Source organism: Fukomys damarensis, unplaced genomic scaffold, assembly GCF_012274545.1.
Source record: "Fukomys damarensis isolate Sample0158 unplaced genomic scaffold, DMR_v1.0_HiC HiC_scaffold_7, whole genome shotgun sequence".
Lineage (NCBI taxonomy): Eukaryota > Metazoa > Chordata > Mammalia > Rodentia > Bathyergidae > Fukomys > Fukomys damarensis.
The window spans coordinates 37,125,828-37,145,767 of record NW_022900919.1 but is presented as its reverse complement, the minus strand read 5'-3'; the positions used below and the strand labels follow the sequence as shown (position 1 = coordinate 37,145,767).

The 19,940-nt window shown below is 38.0% G+C and overlaps 1 protein-coding gene across 7 annotated transcripts in view; it reads left to right on the top strand.

The window, feature by feature from the left end:
• The window catches only part of Plcb4 (phospholipase C beta 4), a 289,629-nt gene that overhangs the window by 254,168 nt on the left and 15,521 nt on the right, over positions 1–19,940 (top strand). For all 7 annotated transcript variants that reach the window (XM_033761185.1, XM_033761186.1, XM_033761187.1 and 4 more), the window contains 3 exons: positions 8,823–8,872; positions 9,011–9,076; positions 17,178–17,293. In XM_033761185.1, coding sequence (XP_033617076.1) covers positions 8,823–8,872; positions 9,011–9,076; positions 17,178–17,293 — 232 coding nt within the window. The remainder of the gene's footprint in view (positions 1–8,822; positions 8,873–9,010; positions 9,077–17,177; positions 17,294–19,940) is intronic.

The following is a 19,940-nucleotide window of genomic DNA, read 5'->3' as shown; positions in this document are numbered from 1 at the left end:
AGGCATGATAAGAAATTAAACTGAAAGGGGGAGAATCCAACAAAAAGAAAAGTCATGCAAGGGTAAGTCAGTACAGTTATAACTGCATAACCATTAATGTTAATGATCTCCGGCATAATGGGTCAAGTACCAAGATTCATCAATATGCTGCATACAAGAAATACACTTGATTAAAAATGGAACTCATAGACTGAAAGTTAAAGGATGGAAAACAATACTCCATGTGACATGAACCTGGAAAAAAGCAGGGGTAGCTATCCTCTTTGCAGATCAAGTGGACTTCAAATAAACACTGATTAAGAGAGACAAAGAAGGACACTACATCCTTATAAATGGACTAATCCGAGAGGAAGTGATGACAATCAGAAATATATATGTATCAAATATTAGTACACACAACTATATAAAACAAATACTAAAGGACATGAAAAATCAAGTATGCACTAAAACAATAGCAGTGAGGGACCTCAATACTCCACTGTCACAAATAGATAGATCAACTAGTCCGAAAATGAAATAATAGAATTCAATCAAACTCTTGAACAAATGAAGTTAACAGATGTTTGCAGAGTGTTCCATCCCACAAAATCAGAATACACATTCTTTTCAGCTGCTTTTGTGTCATTCTCAAAAATAGACTGTAGACTAACATATAGTACATGCTTAAGTAAGTGCAAAGGAATTGAAGTTATCCCCTGTATCACTATCAGACCATAGTGTGATTAAATTGGAAATCATTAGCAAAAGAAATCACAAGAATTTTATAAACACATGGAAATTGAACATTTCTGAATAACCAATGCGTCACAGAGGAAATTAAAGAAGAAATCAGTTTCTACAATTAAATGACAATGACAATACAACTTATCAGAATCTATGGGACACAATGAAACCAGTCTTATGAGGGAAATTCATAGCACTGAATACTCATATTAGGAAAACAGAGCAAGCTCAATAAACAACCTGATGCTGAACCTCAACCTTCTAGAAAAAGAAGAGCAGGACAAACCCAAAGCTCATAAAAGGGAAGAAATTATAAAGATCAGAGCAGAAATCAATGCAATGGAAACTAACAGCATGAAATGAAAAAAATCAATGAAGCTGAGAGTTGGTTCTTTGAAAGAAGAAACAAAATTGACAGACCTTTAGCCAACCTTATCAAAAAGGGAAAGAAAAGTCTCAAATCCATGAAATTAGGAATGAAAAGGGTGAAATTACAATGGACCCAGCAGAAATTCAGAGGATCATAGAGGATTATCAGTACCTCCTTTGAGAACCTATATGCCAATAAAATGGAAAATATGGAAGAATTGGACAGATTCCTAGATACATATGACTTAACAAAGTTGAACTAAGATGGCCTGAAAATTCTAAACAACCCAATATCAATCAATGAAATTGAAAACATAATTAAAACCTTACCACCTATGAAAAGCCTGATCCCTGATGGATTCACTGCTGAATTCTAAAAAACACTTAGAGAGAAACTATCGCCACTATGGTTTAAACTCTTCAGTGAAATTGAAAGGGAAGTAATACTCCTGAATCCAATCCTGGAAGCAAGCATCACCTTGATCCCCCAAGGAGAAAAAATAGAACTATGGGCCAATCTGTCTAATTAACATAAATGTAAAAACCCTTAATAAGATACTGGCAAATAGAATGCAGAAGATCATCAAGAAGATGATACACCCTGGCTAAGTGGGATTCATCTCAGGGATGCAGAGATGGTTCAACATATGAAAATCAATAAATATAATACACTATATTAATAGAGCCAAGGACAAAAACTATAAGTTCATCTCAAAAGATGAAGAAAAAGCATTTGACAAAACCCAACATGCATTTATGATAAAAAAAAAACCCTCCAAAAAATTGGAATAGACAGTCTACCTCAATCTGGTAAAAGTCATCTATGAAAACCAACAGACAATGTCATACTAAATGGTCAAAAACTGAAATCCTTCAGACTAAAATCAGAAACAAGACAGGGATGTCCACTATCACCATTCCTGCTCAATATAGTTTTGGAAACATTAGCCACAGCAATTAGACAAGAGAAATAAATAAAAGGAGTAAAGATAGGAAATGAAGAAGTCAAATTGTCATTATTTGCTGCATGACATGATACTCTTATAGAAGACCCCAAAAACTCCACCAAAAGTCTTCTAGACTTAATAACCAAATTCAATAAAGTGGCTGGATACAAGGTCAACACACAAAAAACAACAGCTCTTCTGTACATGAAAAACAGATTCACTGAGAAAGAAATGGGGTAAACAATTCCTTTCACAATAGCATCCAAAAAATTGAAATACCTAGCAATCAACCTAGTGAAAAAAATCAAAGATCTCTATACTAAAAACTTACAGTACTCTGAAAAAAGAGATTGAAGAAGATATCAGAAAATGGAAAGATAGCCCTTGCTTCTGGGTAGGAAGAATCAACATAGTGAAAATGTCTATACTTCCAAAACTGCTATATAGATCCAGTTGAAATCCCAGCAGCAAACTGTGCAGACCTTGAGAAAACAATCCAAAAATTCATTTGGAACAAGAAGAGACCTAGAGTAGCAAAAGCAATTCTAGGCAATAAAAACAAGGTAGGGGGTATCACAATCCCTGACTTGAAACTATACTGCAAAGATACTGTGATGAAAACAGCATTGTACTGGCAAAGAAACAGACCTGAGACCAGTGGAACATATTAGAAGATGCAGAAACAACTCCAGTCACACTCAGCCACCTCATCTTTGACAAAGGAGCCAAACACTCTTACTGGAGGAAAGAAGCCTCTTCAATAAATGGTGCTGGAAAAACTGGGTTTCAATTTGCCAAAGATTAAAATTAGACCTATATCTCTCGCTGTTCACTAAACTAAAATTGAAATGGATTAAAGATCTAAATATTAAAGCAGAAACACTAAATGGACTAGAAGAGAGATCATGTAGAAGTCTTGAAGACACTGGCATATGAAAAGAATTTATGAACAAAACCTCAGTTGCCTGTGAACCAGCACAAGCAATCAATGAGTGGGATTTCTTCTTATTAAAATGCTTCTGCACAGCAAGTGATACCACCAACAGTGTGAGGAAACAACCCACAGCATGAGAAAAAAATTTTACCAGCTGTTCCTCAGACAAAGGTCTACTGTATAGAATATATAATGAATTTTTAAAAATCAGACCTCCCAAATTTAAACACCCAATCTAAAACTGGCATCTGAAATGAACAGACATTTCTCAGACAAAAAAGTAGAAATAGTAAATAAATATATGAAAAGGTGCTCCACATCACTGGTCATTCAAGAGAGGCAAATGAAAACAACACTGAGATTCCACCTCAACCCAGAAAAAATGGCTGCTAGCACGAAATCAACCAATAACAAATGCTGGTGGGGCTATGGGAAAATAGGAACCCTTCTCCATTGTTGGTGGGAGTGCAGATCGGTGTAACCACTGTGGAAATCAGTATGAAGATACCTCAGACAGCTAAGATTGGAAGTCCCATTTGATGCAGCTATTTCCCTGCTGGGTATTTTCCCCAAAGAATTAAAAGAATCATATCACAGTGATGTATGTGCAACCATGTTCATAGCCCCATAACTTTTAATAGCTAAAACTTGGAAACAGCCCAATTGCCCAACAACTGGAAACTGGATCAAGAAATTGTGTTTTTATTTCTAAAGTGGAGCACTACTCAGCCATAAAAATGAGAAATTAAAGACATTTTTAGCTAAATGAATGCAAATTGAGGCCATACTCTTACATGAAATACATAGGAAACACATGTAAACACTGAATGGTTTCTCTAGTGGGAGACACTGGAAGTATAAATAAGGACTAAAAGGTATACTAGATAATGTTACATAGGAAGAAAAGGGGTAAAGGGGAAGAGGAAATGGGCAGGGTAAGGGAAAGGAAAGAAGGGAATGAAATTAATATGAGAAAATGAAAAAATGGAAACAAAGTCTTTGTAAATAGAGAGAGATGGAGGGTGGAAGAGAGGGCAGGGCAATGGGTAAAAAATAAGAACCAAGATGGATTATGGAAAGGTCCAAATTTCCAGTGGTGAATGTCATTATATTTTATACCTTAAATGTACCAATAATATTAATTTTTAAAAAGAATTATAGTAATTTTTCCAATTTTCCTGTGCTCTAAAATTCAAAGTCAGCATATTTGCTTGTGGATTTGACAAATGGCTTAATTTCTTTGGGTTTTTCGTAGAGTCAAAATGCGTATTTCATCTGCTAGAGTCTCTGCATTTAGTTTCATGGTGTACAATAGCCACCGTTTTAGGAAATATTTAAATTCAGTGACTTGTGCAGAAGAAAATCTCTCACCTAGCGATGTTAGTAGCTAAGTCATCCCCACTGTCTTCTGAAACACTGTCGTATGGACTGACTCTATCTGGACAGGCAGAGAGCAGGTAAACCAACAGTCATGACCACCTGAATATTCCTAAATCCCTGTCTTGGCAATTATTGATAATTCCCCACTTTACATAAATACTTAGTATCCATGATTTATATTTTATACATTGATTTGTTTATTTGTAAAATTTTAAGATGAGCACTTGAAGGCCATTCATCACTTGTGGATGAAACAGGAGATCTTAGAGGTGTCATGACACAGAATGACGTGTCCCATGTGCTTGTATGTTGCCAAAATGTGCAGAAACAATTTTGCTTCTTATTTAAAGTTGGCTTCCATTCTCTTTGGCCAGGCATCCTTCCTGATTGAGTGGTACCTATCCTATACTGATAATACAATACATTTTAAATCTTCCTTGATCATGAATTATGTACTCTTCTAAATTTAATGAGTTTCTTTTTCTCCTGATGATTTATCACCCCATATATATAGTTCCTATTTGTATATGAGTTCAATGTATTAGCTAGAAGGAAAATAAGTTGTTCATACACTAGGTACACAAAGGGCTGTAGTTTAAGGTAATAAATGACAGGTTTTCTGAAACGAGAGCAGCATAGTAATTTAGCAGGAAACTAAGTGTGCATTGAGCTTTGTGAAACAAATTAGAAAATTAGACAATAAAAGTAGTGCAACTGATACTAGCCCTGCAGATGTTTGTCTGTTCCTTCCTGAAAAGAACATGGAGCTAGTTTATGACAGATTTTGGGCATTCCACACCAGTTCTGTTCATTATTAACATTAGCTCTTAGACAAAGATGGATGATGGAAAACAAAAGAGTTGTGTTGAGTGGTGTAAGAGAGGGTGTTCTTGTCTCACACCCTCTAGTACATAAAGACTGTAGTGATTAAAGTATGTTAAGTGGTCTGAAAACAGTGCAGTGTGACCAGTTTACAGAGGACAAGTGAAATCCTAATTCTAGAAGGATATGTTCCTCAATCTTGGTTCCAAGCAAGGCTACATTTTGAACAAGCCAAGCAGCTATGACTTCCCCTCTAATCTTTTCCACAGAGGCCATAACAAAGATGACCTGCACATGATTTCATTTTGGCATTTAATCAGAAGACTGCAAGCATACTTAAAGTCACAGTTGTAGGTTCTACTGTCCTAGATGCTCCTATGTACCTGGGCTACGTAAGATGCGGCTGAGGGAAAAGGACAGGACCCCACAAGTGTCCACTCATGCAGAATGCAGTGGGGGCCCGCTACTCAAGACGGAGAAGAGGGCCGCTTTCCAGCAAGGTTCCCGGAGAAGACTCAAGAGAAAGATAGTAATTGGTGTGGCCTGACCTGGCCAATAGGAGAGGAGTGCAGCAGTCCAGAAAGCCAGCCTAGGAGGAAGCATCACGAGAAGCACCTAGGTGTAGGGAGAGGATCTGGAAGGCTCATTGGTAGTGTCTAGTATTTCACCTTCCCTGATTTGAAAAGGACTCAGTGATCAACTGAAGAAGGTGATGGGGAGCAGCAATCAATGAAGAACTTTAAGAAAGGAGAGATGCTAAGGGCCATTAAAAATTATGGTATTCGTGTCTCTATTATAGCACTTAATGCCTCATATCTATAGAGTGCTAACCAGAGGGAGAGGTCCCTGCAGATGAGACTGAATCTCTTCTTTGGTGTGCCTCGGAACTGTGTCTAGCAGGGAGCTAGCTTTCTGAAGAAACAAATGGTTGATAGAGAAATAACAATGGTCAGAGGGGTCTAGGAAGCTGAGAGTAGTCAATGGGAAAGAAGAAAAAGAAGAAAGACTGTAAATAACTGATAACTTGGATAAGGGTTTGGGGGGAAAGGACCAGGACTAACTCAGAGACGTCAAAGTAAGGTCCCAGAGATGGGTACTGAGGGGAGGAGAGAGGAGCCAAGAGGAGGAACTGCTTCGGTGAAGGAGATGAATTTGGTCTTAGACGTTTTAGAGTTCAAGCTGTCATTGATACATTCCGGCTGAAATGCGCGACAGCAAATCTGTGGTAAGTCTGCAGAAGGAAGGAGGGACAGAAAGAAGTTGGGCGTGGATAAGAATACTTAGGTAGAATAAATGGAAAAAAGCAGGAAAAGAAGTTAAATCTATATAATAAGAATTAGTTCTGAGTAGAAATTCATCCTGAGAAGTTATAACTACAAAAGCTATGACTACTTGCGTGGATAAAAAGAGTGGAAACCTGTCTGGAAAAAGGTGGTGACTTGAGACATAAAATATTTGTTTGGGTGGACAGTAGCATGTTTGTAGGCAATACTGAAGAGAAACAGAAGGAAGATGCAAGAGCGGAACCTGGTGATACAGGGCTCTGAGGAAGTAGTGGTGGGAACAGTCTTGGCGTGTGGGCAGAGTGGACAGCTCTTGCTGCAGACACCTCTGAAGGTGAGCAATTGGGAAGTTCTCAATTGCCTCTCCCACACATGCAGTAACTGTACTGGGAACAACAGATTAGGAAAACTAAGCTCCTGTTTACTTTCTGAATTAGAGTCTGAAAAAAAGCAAGTTATTCTTACAGAGTGATGTTGGTGAAAGCAAAATATTTATGCAGTGAAATTTCAACTGGCCAGAATCTTTGGAGCCCAAAATGTGCTGCCCGACCTATCAGGGAATCCTACAGTTTTGCTCCATGTAAGACAGAAGCCTGCAGCCACACGTGGCTTTGCAAATGCATTTGATAAATTAAGCTTTCAAATTAAGCCTGAGTTCCTTAGTTACACTAAGAACTCAAGAGCCACGTGTAGCTGGTGGCTCTCCATCGACACCTCACAAAGAAGGCATTTCCATTATCATCAAGATGTATTGGTCAGGCTGCTCCTGGGACATAGATAGAACTGAACAGGCATCAACTCTTCTTCTGTAGAAGGTGGATGTACTTCCTAATTTAATCACCCGTGGGGATTGAAGTGTTTTCAAGAAACTTATATCTTTCTCTGACTGTGCGAAATGTGGCTGAAGGAGGTGTACGCAGGAGCAACTTTCTGTTCATCACATTTCGTTGGAACCAAGACCAAAGCCAAAAGCCAAAGTCTAGTCAGTCTGGATCAAACTCCTAGTATTTGGATGAAGCTCCCCTGTCTTCCAAATCCTGTCTGTTCGTTTTACACACAGGAGAACTGAGACCTAGACAGGGAGCTCTTAGCCATATTCTGCCTCTTCTTGGTCTTCCACAAAGCAGAGAGGTAGCTCGTGACATGGGACTCAAGAGATCAGGCAAAGGAACCAGCATTCCCATTATGTTGCAACCTAAAATGTTATAGAGTTCGTAGCTCATTTCTCTCAGCCAAAACTCTCCTTCTGTGGCCTTCCTATCCTTACCCTGGATACTCAAATCTTGTTTAAAATGAGTCAAACTGGAACAGAAGAATCTGAGACTTGATGTGGGTGTTTTTGGAATGCACCATATCTGGCCTTTGAGAGTCTAATGGAAATCAGTTCTAGTACAGAGTGCATATTCTTTTTGTTTGCCTCAGATGAAAATCTGCAAACAGAACCTGTTAGGGATTCTTCTGCAGCTATGGTTGCCATGAAGACACCTGGCCTAGCCTTACTCAGCAGGATGACTTAGTATATTATTATTCTAAGTTCCTGTGGCAGCATCCTCTTCTACCATGGTCTGATATCATTTTTTCCTGTGTATTAAATTCATGCTGCACTCAACAGCATATTGCTTATGTGCTAAGAATCGTTTTGGTAAAAGAAGGTTTTAAAAATGTTTTGTGATGATAAAATTGGGAATAGAGTTGGGAGTTAGTTGACTGATATAACAAGTGTTGAAAAACAAAGATTAAAAAAAAAGTCACTGTAGTTGATTCTGTTGTGCTTGATCAGATCCCCATTATGGGTCCTTTAGCTCATCCCCAAACTGCTGAGAGTGCTGGCTGAGTGGGAATTATAGCTGTTCCTTCTCCAGAAAATTGTCCTGAGTCCATGGGATTCCCTTGCCTGGAAATGCCTGGAAGGTTTTGTAAAACCACTGAAGCTCTCAACTATCTTGTGTGGGTCACAACAGCCCAGCCTCCTTGACTACTGGTCGAGGACTCCTGAGTGCATTTAGATTAAAAAACTCCTATAGGACCAGGCTGAGACCAGACTTCAGCTGAAGATACAACCTTCTTCCTGTGCCCTGTCCTGCTTACCCTTCTCCCTTAGAGATTTCTCCTGAGTGTCTGCCCTCAGTAATTCATGTGCACATGATTCTCCTTCCCAGGCTTTGCTGGTAGGGAATCTAAGACCCCAAACATTTCAGTGGTCTAGTTAAAGCTATGTAATAGGATTTAAGGTGTTTATACCGATAATATTCCACTAAGGCTGCATCAAACTTTTTAGGTAAGATTTCAAAACAGTAGATTTTATGTGATCACTTGTTTTTTAAGTTTTCATATACACAGTGACTTTTCTGACTTTTTTTAAAGGTATTGAACTTATCCCTCAAGTGAGGATAGAAGATTTAAAGCAGATGAAGGTAAAATTGCTTGGACATTTTGCAAATGCTCTTATAGGATGCATACTGGTAAAACCAATATGCTTTTTTCACCAAGTGTAATCATTCTGACTGAAAAAAAAACTCACTTATTTCTGATCTTTTTTTTTCTTCCCATAGGCTTACTTAAAGCATTTAAAGAAACAACAGAAAGAGCTCAATTCTTTAAAGAAGAAGCATGCAAAGGTAGTACCATGTGTGTGTATGTGCTTCATTTTATTGATTCATTCATGGTTTGCTTTCAGATCTCTGGTGAAAACCTGCAGCTCCTATTTTGTGTTATATACAGATGAATCATTAATAGCCAAAACCCTATTTAGAAGTTACTCTGAGCCACATAGACAGCAGTCCCTTCACTTAAACTGTTTAGCAATGAATTAAAATATAGAATACACTTGGGATCAGTCATCACATTTCTAACTGTTATTTTGAAAGCAGAATAAAGCTTCACCCATTTAGAAATTATTCCACCAGTAGTATGACCTTATATAAAATATTGGGCAGTAGCCTAACTACGGAAGAGCAGCTCACAGTCTTAAGTACTGGTCACCTAAGTTCCATGGGTAACTGTTTCATCATAGTTTACCACACACAGTGCATGGAGGGGGTATTAGCAGGTGGACTTCCCATTCACAACACTCGAGAAGGGAATACTTCTCCCCTCATCTCCCAGGGTAATGTAAATCCTGACTGGTAGCTGGCTGCTAAAATATACTTTTTCTGGGCCGGGGATTTAGCTCAGCGGTTCGGTGGCCTGCCTTGCAAGCGCAAGGACCCGAGTTCAATCCCTGGTACCAAAAACAAAAGAACAACAACAAAAAAAACAAAATAAAATATACTTTTTTCTATTGTCATAAGAAGTCTTTTTGACAGCGATTCGAAGAAATTTTGAGAACTAGTTGCCGTATTAAGAGAACAGTAGTATATGACCTCAGGAATTCTCCAATAGTTTGAAAACTTTCCCAGCACTCAAACAAGATTCTTCTTTCTAGTCTTTCCTCACAGGGAAAGGAAGGGAATGTAGTATCTCTTTTTTCTTCTTAAGAGGTATAGCAATGGCTGCTACTGCTGCTGGAAAGATCTTATGTGTCTTCTTACATGAAGGGCAGTGAGAACAAGAGAAACTTCATGTCTGCGTTGAAAGGACACTTCACTCTGACCCGAACCTCACACCAAGACCTGTCTGGCAATACTTGGCTTGAGTTATGAGCCTTTGAATTCTTCCATTTCTGAAGATGTGAAGAACATGGCCTGGAAACATGTCACCCTCTGACAGTTTGTGCTAACTTGAGAGATTCAGCTTAATCTTGGCCTGTTAATGTTCCCTGTATTACTGAGTTGATGGTTCAGCACATTTGCCATACAGAGTCACTTCAAAGAGTGCCCCTAAGTTTCATGAGCAATTCCTCATTCAAGAGGATTCCTTTCATTTCCCAATGGGGAAATGGTTTAGATCATTATAAGCATGTATCTATTGGAGACAGATATTTTAAAATAAGGATTTCAATTTTGATGCTTATTTGCAATAAGCTGGAATACAGAAATGCAACCAAAAAAGAGGAAAAGAAAAAAGACAGAATGCAACTTAAATGACTTAAATTATTGAAACTTAATTATAAATGACTTAAATGACTTAAATTATACATGCCCCAGTATTAATGAACAGATTGTCACATTTAAATTGGATCTCTGTCACTGAGAAAATCTTCAGTGACCTTTAGGCTACTTGGAAACACATATTTTGGCCTCATTTAATATTTCCTTGAGGCATAACTAGGAAATACACCGTGACCAGTAAAAACAATAACAGCAGTTAGAATTTTTGCATGCTCCATATTTCTCTGAAGCCATGCTCAGAAATTTATGTGCATTCTCTCATTTAATATTCTCTACCCTGTAAGGTAAATTCCACCGAAGTCCCCATTTTGCACATGAGCAAATTAAGGATTAATGGGGTCAGGCAATTTAATGTCCCAGAGTTAAGGAGCCGAGCTTGGTAATTGAATCAAAATCATCGGAGTCCAGAACCCATACCCTTATTGCACCATTCTGTGTAGAACACTGGATGCTTCAGTGAGTAAACAAGGCCCTCCTCACTGGGCCAACTACAGTGACAGTGCATGGGATGTTAAAGAAATTCCCCATCTACTTCAGAGCATCATTATAGTTACTAGAACAGTTACTGGGGAATAATGTGCTACAGTTTCTTCAAACTAGACCTACATCTTACATAGAGTTGTCTGTTGGTTCTCTTTCAGTCAGACAGAGGCCAGAATCATGTTAGATAACAGCCCTATCTGCTTAGGAGTAAAGTAATGAAGATGGGAAATTATTTTTTCTGTGAGGTAGTTCAGAAGCAACACTCATAGACCTTCTCCTCTACCTCAACTGCCTTGAACTTCATTCCATGCAGGAAGATATTTATATCATTTAACAACCTGTAAATCTCATACAGCTGGAATAATCCAAGTTGCCCTCATTTTTAGAAAATAACCTTGAGTTTCTTGAAATCCTCGTATTATTATAGGCAGTGAAAGAGGATCTTAAATCTTCCTAAATGCTAAGTATATTTTATGAAATCTGAATTCTAGAGTCTTTTGTATAAAGCCACTGTGACTAATAAACCTAACATTTATTTACTTGCACTTTTGTGTCACATATTTTGTATACATTCTCAAATTCTCACAATGTCCTTCAAGCCCAATCAACACTCTTCACATTCTAGATACAAAAAAAAAGAGAGAGAGAGAGAAAGAAAACAAAAAAGAAAGAAAGAAATTCAGAGAAGAGGGACTCCCTTTCCAGAGTATATAACTGGTTAAATGCTGGTTGTAAGTCTTGCTTGCTATTTCTAACACTTATATCATTTACTACCTAGAACATTATCTACTTTGATTTTTAAAAAGCTTTTGATATGCTTTAATTGTCCTAGGGCTTTGGATGAGTATGTATAAATATTTACTTGTCTATATAAACTAAAACCAACTCTGCTAACATGTTTGTCTTTAACACGGAAAAAGGAAACACTTGTGAAGGGCAGTAAAAGGATTGCTGAATTGGTTACTGCTGGTGATACTTGGCACCTGATCCCTAGATGACTGTGTTTAACTTAACACTGATTTTCCACTCACATTGCAAAGTAGGGTAAATATAAAGAGGGAAATAATGGAGACCATTTCTGCAGATAGTTGGTCACTCATTGGACAGATGAGAGCCTATGTGCTTGAAAAGAAACACAACTTGACTAAATCACTTTGTTTTTAAATCCAGTCTGACTCAAGAATGTAGGCTCCAAACCAATATACTATGAGTTTTCCCACACTAGTTTTTCTTTGCATACATTATCTTGATGGTCTCAGTAGCAGATTTTTTAAAGCAATCATGAAACTCTCAGGGTGCAAGTATCTTGGCTTCTTTCTGGACTGCTTTATCATCATGTGATTTTTGCCCTGAGAGCCAACAGTTTTGTAAAAATGCATATTCTTGTGCCCAGTTGGGGCTTAGTTACAATCTCCAAGATAAGATCCATGAAAATACATTAAATCTTCTCTCCCATGTATGCTGTGATTTTAGAAATGTTTCTTTAGGAACATTATTTGCCACTTTCTACCATTTCTGGCCCCTTATTGGAACTCTGTTGATTGCCTGCAAGATATAGATCAGATTTGCTCAAAGAAACAAAGACTTTCCCCTGATATCGAGCAGTATTAGAGTCAAATCTCCCAACCTTTTTGTGAAAGGTAATCTACAGCTCTTTTTTAACAGTTCTGAAGCTACCTAAGGTGAGGTTAAGGTTTGCTATCCCCAAAAGTTGTTTACACAATTACCTCCTGAGGAAGGTAGCTCAGCTTATACCTGTCCAATATTGTGATTGTGGCCCACCTCAGCACTCATTAACTATACTTAGTCTATACCAGTGACTCTACAGAGGGAGATCTTATCTCTTACACATACCAACCTAGATAAGTAATTCTCTTCTTCCTCAGATGTCACGAAAGTAGAGTATCCATGAACTGAATCCCAGTGGTTTAAGAAATGAATGTATAGTCATTGTCTTTAACTTCAGGTCCAAGGGAACAAAGAAAGGGATACTGGGAAAAGGAAGGAGAAATGAGAGAAATAAAGATGTGCCAAGTACATGAACCTAATAACCCAAGTCAGGGTCAACAGTGCAAGTCATAGCTTGTGCCAAAACAGATAGTATCAACAAGGACAAAAAGGTGATAGAGGACCTAGAGGAGGGAGGGGGTTAAAAAGAAAACAAGCCAACACATGTACATGTACTCATTCCCCAGGATGACTGTAAACCACATGAATCACAAACATGTACTAATAAAGAAAAAAAAAGGAAATGAATGTATGAATGTATAATCCAACAGAGAGCTTATTGCTTTTTTTTGTGGTTGATTTTTTTTTTTTTTGGTACCAGGGATTGAACTTGGGTCCTTGCACTTGTGAGGTAGGAGCCAGAACCACTGAGCTAAGTCCCCAGCCCTCAGAGAGCTTATTTCTAATTCCGTTTCTTCTTGAAATACCATGTAGGTCCAAAAAATTGCTCTAAAAGCTGTATCTGCTGGTGGAACGCGACCTTTGAGCCACCAGTGTGCAGCATAAACAGCAAATGAGTCCAATGAAATGTCTGAGAAAGTGACTGAGATCTGTATTTTGATGAAGCTACTGGGTGGAGGTATTACTCTTTACTATGCAAGCAGTGTAGTTGATAATACTGAGACTGCTAAATTCATCAATTATAATTCACACTGAGACCTCAAGAACAGACCCTGTTAGAAAGTTGAAGTGGCCAAAGACTTAGCAGCCACCCAGAGTCAGCCTCTCAATAATCTCCAGGTTGCATGCACAGCAAACATGCTTTACCCTGATTTTTCAGCACCATCTGTGGTGTGATAATTCACACCCTAAGTCACCTCAGTCACATGGATGAATCATCGCAACAGTTTTCCTCAGAGAAGCTGTGTTCACTTTTCTTAATTTGGATGAGAAACATGTATGAATTCTGTGCAAAGCAGTACATTAATTTTCCCCCAAAATGTCCCAATTATGTTGACTTTAAGTCAACAATTTAATTTTGCTACTCTTGACCAGAACAATAAATTTCATGTTACTTTGATGGTATCTCACTATTTCATTAAGCCATTTCTTAGTTCCTTCATATTATAGAACAAGAAGCTAAATCTTTACCAGTCAAAAGGCAGTTGCATTTAATGTTCCTTTCAGTTTATTTCCAAAAGAATTAGTGTCTTCAAACAAGTAGCCCTGAAACATTTCAGTAATCACTGCCTTCCACACAGCAGTACAGTTTTAAGCAGAGACAATTTTCCAGGACCAGCTTTCTTAGCTGTACTATCATTTTAATTCAATGGGCTTTGAATTTTTTCAAATTATTTCTACATAAGGTAACTTTGCAGCTCCTGCAACCCATGAATTAGGTCTGGCAAAGTTATCTCAGTTACCTTTCTAAGAAAGACATTGAGGCCTGGAAAGATTTGTATGTTACATAAGACCACTTTGTTAATTATGGATTGAGCTGAGACTGGAATCCACCTCCTCTTGCTACTCTCCCATAATTTTTTATCTAGAGTTTATTTGCATATTCATTGAGCATCTACTTTATACCTGTCCTTGTGCCAGGCACTGGTAGGTATGGGGTTAAAAAAAAAAAGGCAACTTCTCCTGCCCTTGTGTAACAATAATCCATAGAGTTAAACCCACCATGAACAAGTTTATGGTACAAACAGCCTCTGCCTTTACATTTAACTAAATTTCTTAGAAGATTTACCTCCAGCCTCACACCCTCTGTTTTTCCTCTGATACACTAGAATATTCAAACAGTGTTCTTTATCCTAATTTGAATAATGTTTGCAAGAGACATAGGAAGATGGGACATCCAATTTGTTTTAATTGAGTATATGCATTTGCCTCGGAAAATTAAGACATGTGCTAACCAAGCATGATGACTTTTAAATCTTAGAAAGATGAGGGGTAGGGCATTTTAATAGGTTTAAATATATTCAAGGACATATCAGTGTGCTATTCTGTTTCTGGGGAAACAGATTAGGCTTAAAGTTTTGCTGATTTAATTAGATCTCCAGTCACTGCTTGTATATTATCATGGGTATTGGACAGTATGAGTCGACTTGTGTGTCATTGTATTTGGAAAAGGGAAATGAGACAGCTTCAATTTTAAAAATATTACAGTAAAAGACACATTTCCTTTTCTCATCTGCAAAATATTCCCATCACTTCAAACACGTTCCATTATTTTTGTCTCTTTCAGAAGCAGTTCTGGGGGTCAGTTTTCATGGGTCTCTTTAGCAGCACTGTCATAGTTGCCTTGATGTTCTGAGTTCACTAAAAATGTCTGCCCTTCATGGTTATTTTGACTTTGACAAAGAGTCAGAAGTTGCACAATGCCAGATCTGGTGAACAAATGCAGGAGGATAAACTATAATGTTTTTATTTGATAGAAATTGCTGTAAATGGTTGACCCATGAGGCATGATCAGAAAATATAGCAAATGCTTACATTTTAAATTTTATTATAGTAAAAGACACATTTCCATTAGTCTCCTTCAAAATGCTCAAACTATTCTCTCTTACTTCCAGCATACTTAGCCCATCATTCTTGGCAATGTGTCTTTTACTGTAGTAAGATTTTTTAAAATTTAGACATTTAACCATATGTTTTAATCACCCTGTCTCGGTATCATTATCCCAATTATAGAGGTGAACAGACTTGCCCAGGACTAGGGGCTGAGGAACTTAGGCCTTCCACCCAATACCACATGCTGCAGAAATTCTGAGTGTGTTTATCACACAAATGTGCACCCATTGGAAATATGGCTATGTGTATTCCAACTACAAATTAAACATCCTTGGTTACACATAACTCCTTGGTCCTAAGTCCATAGCAAAATCACCACACCTTTATCCCCATTGTTTGGTCCTGTTCTGAGGATGATGCCACCCAGCACACTGTTCTCATTTTAGAGTCAGGAACGTGAAGGCTTGGTATAGCTGTGCATTCTAAAGAGATTACACATGTGTGAGTCCTGAGACTTCACCAATGAAGCTGAGGAAGTAAGGAAACCTTGTTATAATTAAAAATCCCTTCCACCTTTGTCATGAAATCTTTCAAAGACTACGAATTAGGTTTGGTTAAAGGCAACTCTACTTTAGGGGAAAATTTCATTTTTAAATTAAGTCACTCGATTTTTCTAAAATTTAGCAAAAGAAGGGCCAGGGATTTAGCTCAGTGGTTCGGTGGCCGGCCTTACAAGCTCAAGGACCCAAGTTCAATCCCCCGTACCCAAAAAAATAAATAAATAAATTAATAATAATAATGATAATAAAATTTAGCAAAAGAAATCTGACTGGGAGAGTAGTTATACCAACTGAACAGCATCAAACTATTCCAGTTACTACTATTCCATTCTCTAAGTTTCTTGAGAGTAAGACTAGGCTATAACATTAAGTAGCATTTAGAGGTTGGTGTTCATGATTATACTGATTTCATCTTTGTTTGAGAAGCTGAGTGCCCAGAGAAATCTGATTTCCGAGGAGCATTTGCTGTAACCAAATGCCTTTCTTTTTGTCCAGCAGGATATAATGTTTACAGAGAAATATTTACTATTTCCCAAGCCTTGCAGCCTTAAATTACATCAATTAAGCGAAGCCAATCAGAAAATCTTTTTAAAATCTGTAAAACTGAAGGTCAGAGCTCCTGAACTCTCATCACTAACAAGATCAATCTAGATATGGAAGTCAGTGAGTGTAACTAGTGGTGTAGATTCAGATTCAGCGGCTAGTGATACCCACTGTGGCAGGCTCGTGGTGTAGTAATAGTATTCAAGACTCCCCAAAATATGCCGGGTGTTTAGAAACCATGTCTCACATAATGAATAGTTGTATTTAGCAAGAGAAGAAATATGGTGACTAAACTTGGGGGTTAGAGGACCATTTTGTGGGAGGGACACGGGGAGACACGTGTAGAAGGGTCTTGAAGGGGTTAGCACTCCCCATCCATGAACAAAACTGCCTTTGGAGGTTTGGTGTGTTCATGACTGAGGCTGGGGGCTCCCTCATTGGAATGCCCTTGGACGGGAAACTCTCATGTTGGATGGGGAAGTCTGCGCGATTCTCACACTTGATTACTCCGACCTTCCAAACCAAGGCTCTGGGGAAGTGTGTGAAGCTGATACCATCCCAGTAGTGTGAAGCTTCTCAACCTCACCAGAAGCCCACCTTGTAACTGCAGACTTCTCTTACAGGAGCACAGTACCATGCAGAAGTTACATTGCACGCAAGTTGACAAAATCGTGGCACAGTATGACAAGGAGAAGTCGACTCATGAGAAAATCCTAGAGAAGGCCATGAAGAAGAAGGGGTAATACTGTTTATTTCTTTCTGATTATTTTCTTCCTTTCTATAGCTTGTCTTTTCTCACAGTTCACCCACCTGTTTGGGCCACAGAAGAACTTAGAGTTGTCTCTATTTTTATCTTTTCAAATTACTTCTTCAAAATAAGAGACTGGTTCATTAAATGCCTTGGCATCATATCAGGGTCTGCATCAGTCACCTTAGCTATACTAGGCCGAGGTCCTGAAAAAAAAATCTTATCCACAAATAGTGGGGGAAAATACTTTTCCACCCTGACAATTGGATGTAACTTTTCATTTTTGAATCATTTTAAACTTACAGAAAAGTTGTAAAAATTATAGTTGGCTCTGCCTTACCTGAGGTTTCACTTTCAGTGGTTTGAGTTAACTATGATCAAGTACAGTACAAAAACAGTTAAATGGAAAGTTGTAGAAATAAGCCATTCATCGTCTTTGAATAATTTATTTTACAATATATCATTATTGTTCTATTTTACTGTCATTGTAGCTAATATTTTATTGCGCCTTGTGTATAAATTAAACCTTATCATAGGTATGTATGTATGGGGGAAAAGAAGAACAAAGCAAAACGGGTAGCTAGGTGCTACCTGTGGCTTCAAGCCACCGCTAGGGGGCTTAGCACAGCCCCTATGGAGAAAAGGAGACTGCTCTAGTCGAGAGAGTTCTTGTATATGTCCAATTCAGCTTTGCTACATGTCAACAACCCCCAAAACCATAGTAGAATTATCGGGCTGGGAAATTAACATCAGAACAATATTTATTAATTAAACTGCAGTGGTTTTTCCAATTTCCTAATTTTCCCACTAATGCCCCCTTTCTATTCTAGGAGCTCCTCTAGAACCTCACCCTGTATTCATTTTCTTCTCATTCTTTTTCAGCCACTCCCTGACTCTTATGGCTTCTTCACTTTGAAAGAATACTGCTCATTTATTTTGTTGAATGTCTCTCCATGTGGTTTAGCTGGTAGCTTCTCGTGACTAAGGGGAGGCTGTGTGTGTTTGACAATCTCACCCCGGAAGCCACGATGCTTCTTTCTCAGCCCGTGATGCCAGAGAGTACTATGTCTCACCACAGGCAGTGCTACCCTGGACCACTTGGCTAAGGTGGTATCCAGCCATTTCTGCACTATAACAGCATTGGCTGCTTTCCCATTATGATTAACAAACACCTGCGGGAAGATACTGTGAGACTTTGCATACATTCAATTTATCTGAGAAATTGTTTTTGACACAGTTTTGTCTTCCTTCAGCGAAGTTCTCTGGCTTTTGATCTCCTGCCTTGAATCTATGTTGGTATCTTCTGGCCTCCCACAGAGAAAAATAGAAAAGAATGATTTTTTTTTTAACCCTCTTTTTATTTTTGACATTCACTCAAGATAAGAGAACTGATTATGTTTGTTGCAACTTCTGGTCCCAAAGACCTAACTTTATGGCATGAGAATAGTGTAGTTTACTTGAGGAGTAAAGGGTAGGTAATTATGTGCACCTGTCCTGATAGCAGGCCTCAGTTTTTTAAGGGTGCTTTTATTCTTATTACAGCTATATTTTCTGAAAAAACACAAATCAGGCACTGGTTGTGGAACAACATTAGTATGCAGTCTACCTTTTGTTTTCCCACTGTTTTCACTGTGTATCTTAGAAGCAAATTCATGGCCTGTTACTTTGAAAAGTTTTCGATAGTGCATTTTGAGTCAGGCAAAGCTGACCAACTCATCTCAAGGCTCATGTGACCATATTGGCATAAATATAAGTTTGAGGGAGCTAGGACTAGTCTAGACATCTAAGCACATCAGCAGTTTATATTGTATGTTTTAAAGTTACGCTCTTATTTTCAGTGAAATTTTAGACAAAAATGTTGAAAAGTAAACAAAGACCTTAAAAGTGAGTAGAGACCCTTTATGGGACAAATTTTGACAATTTTATAGTACTTCCCAAGAATAAATTCATTTTTATTCACAAGTCATCTTTTAAAAAATTGGTTTACTTATTCTTGTGCATGGCTGTGTTGAAATTTTCTTTCCATATTTTAAAATCAGAATCTTTTTAAGGAGATTTCAAACTCAAGCAACATATAGTGTTTTTGTTGAAATAAAAACACACATTTTCAACATCAGTAAATCAATGATACTGCTGCTAAAAACCAAAGCATGGGTGAAATATATATTTACTCATGATTATTTTTATACTCAAAGGTAAAGTGGGGTCAGCATAACATTTATTGTAAGTTATGCCTGGTAACTTAGCCCCCTAAGCAGCCCATGGAACAGTCTTGGAGGATTCTCAGCAAGTAAAAGCTCTATTTTACACTAGTGTAGGTGACACTGGATAAGTTCATCTACACATCTTTCCCTGGGCCTTCACAGCACTGTGTCAGAACTTTTCATAAAGGACATTTTCAAATATTTGAAAGAGTGGATGGCTCAACAACACAATAAAAGTTAACTTCAAAATCAGACATTAGATAACTTTTTCCCAAGGGCCACATTTTAAGAGTTTTGTTCTGTTACTGAACATGGTATCAAAATGGCTCAGACTCTAAAACAGCAAAGCAGCTAAAATTTCCTGAAAGGATAAACTAGTTCATCTTTCAAGATTTAAGTGGGATCTGTTTCGAAAACAAGCACAGACTATCTCT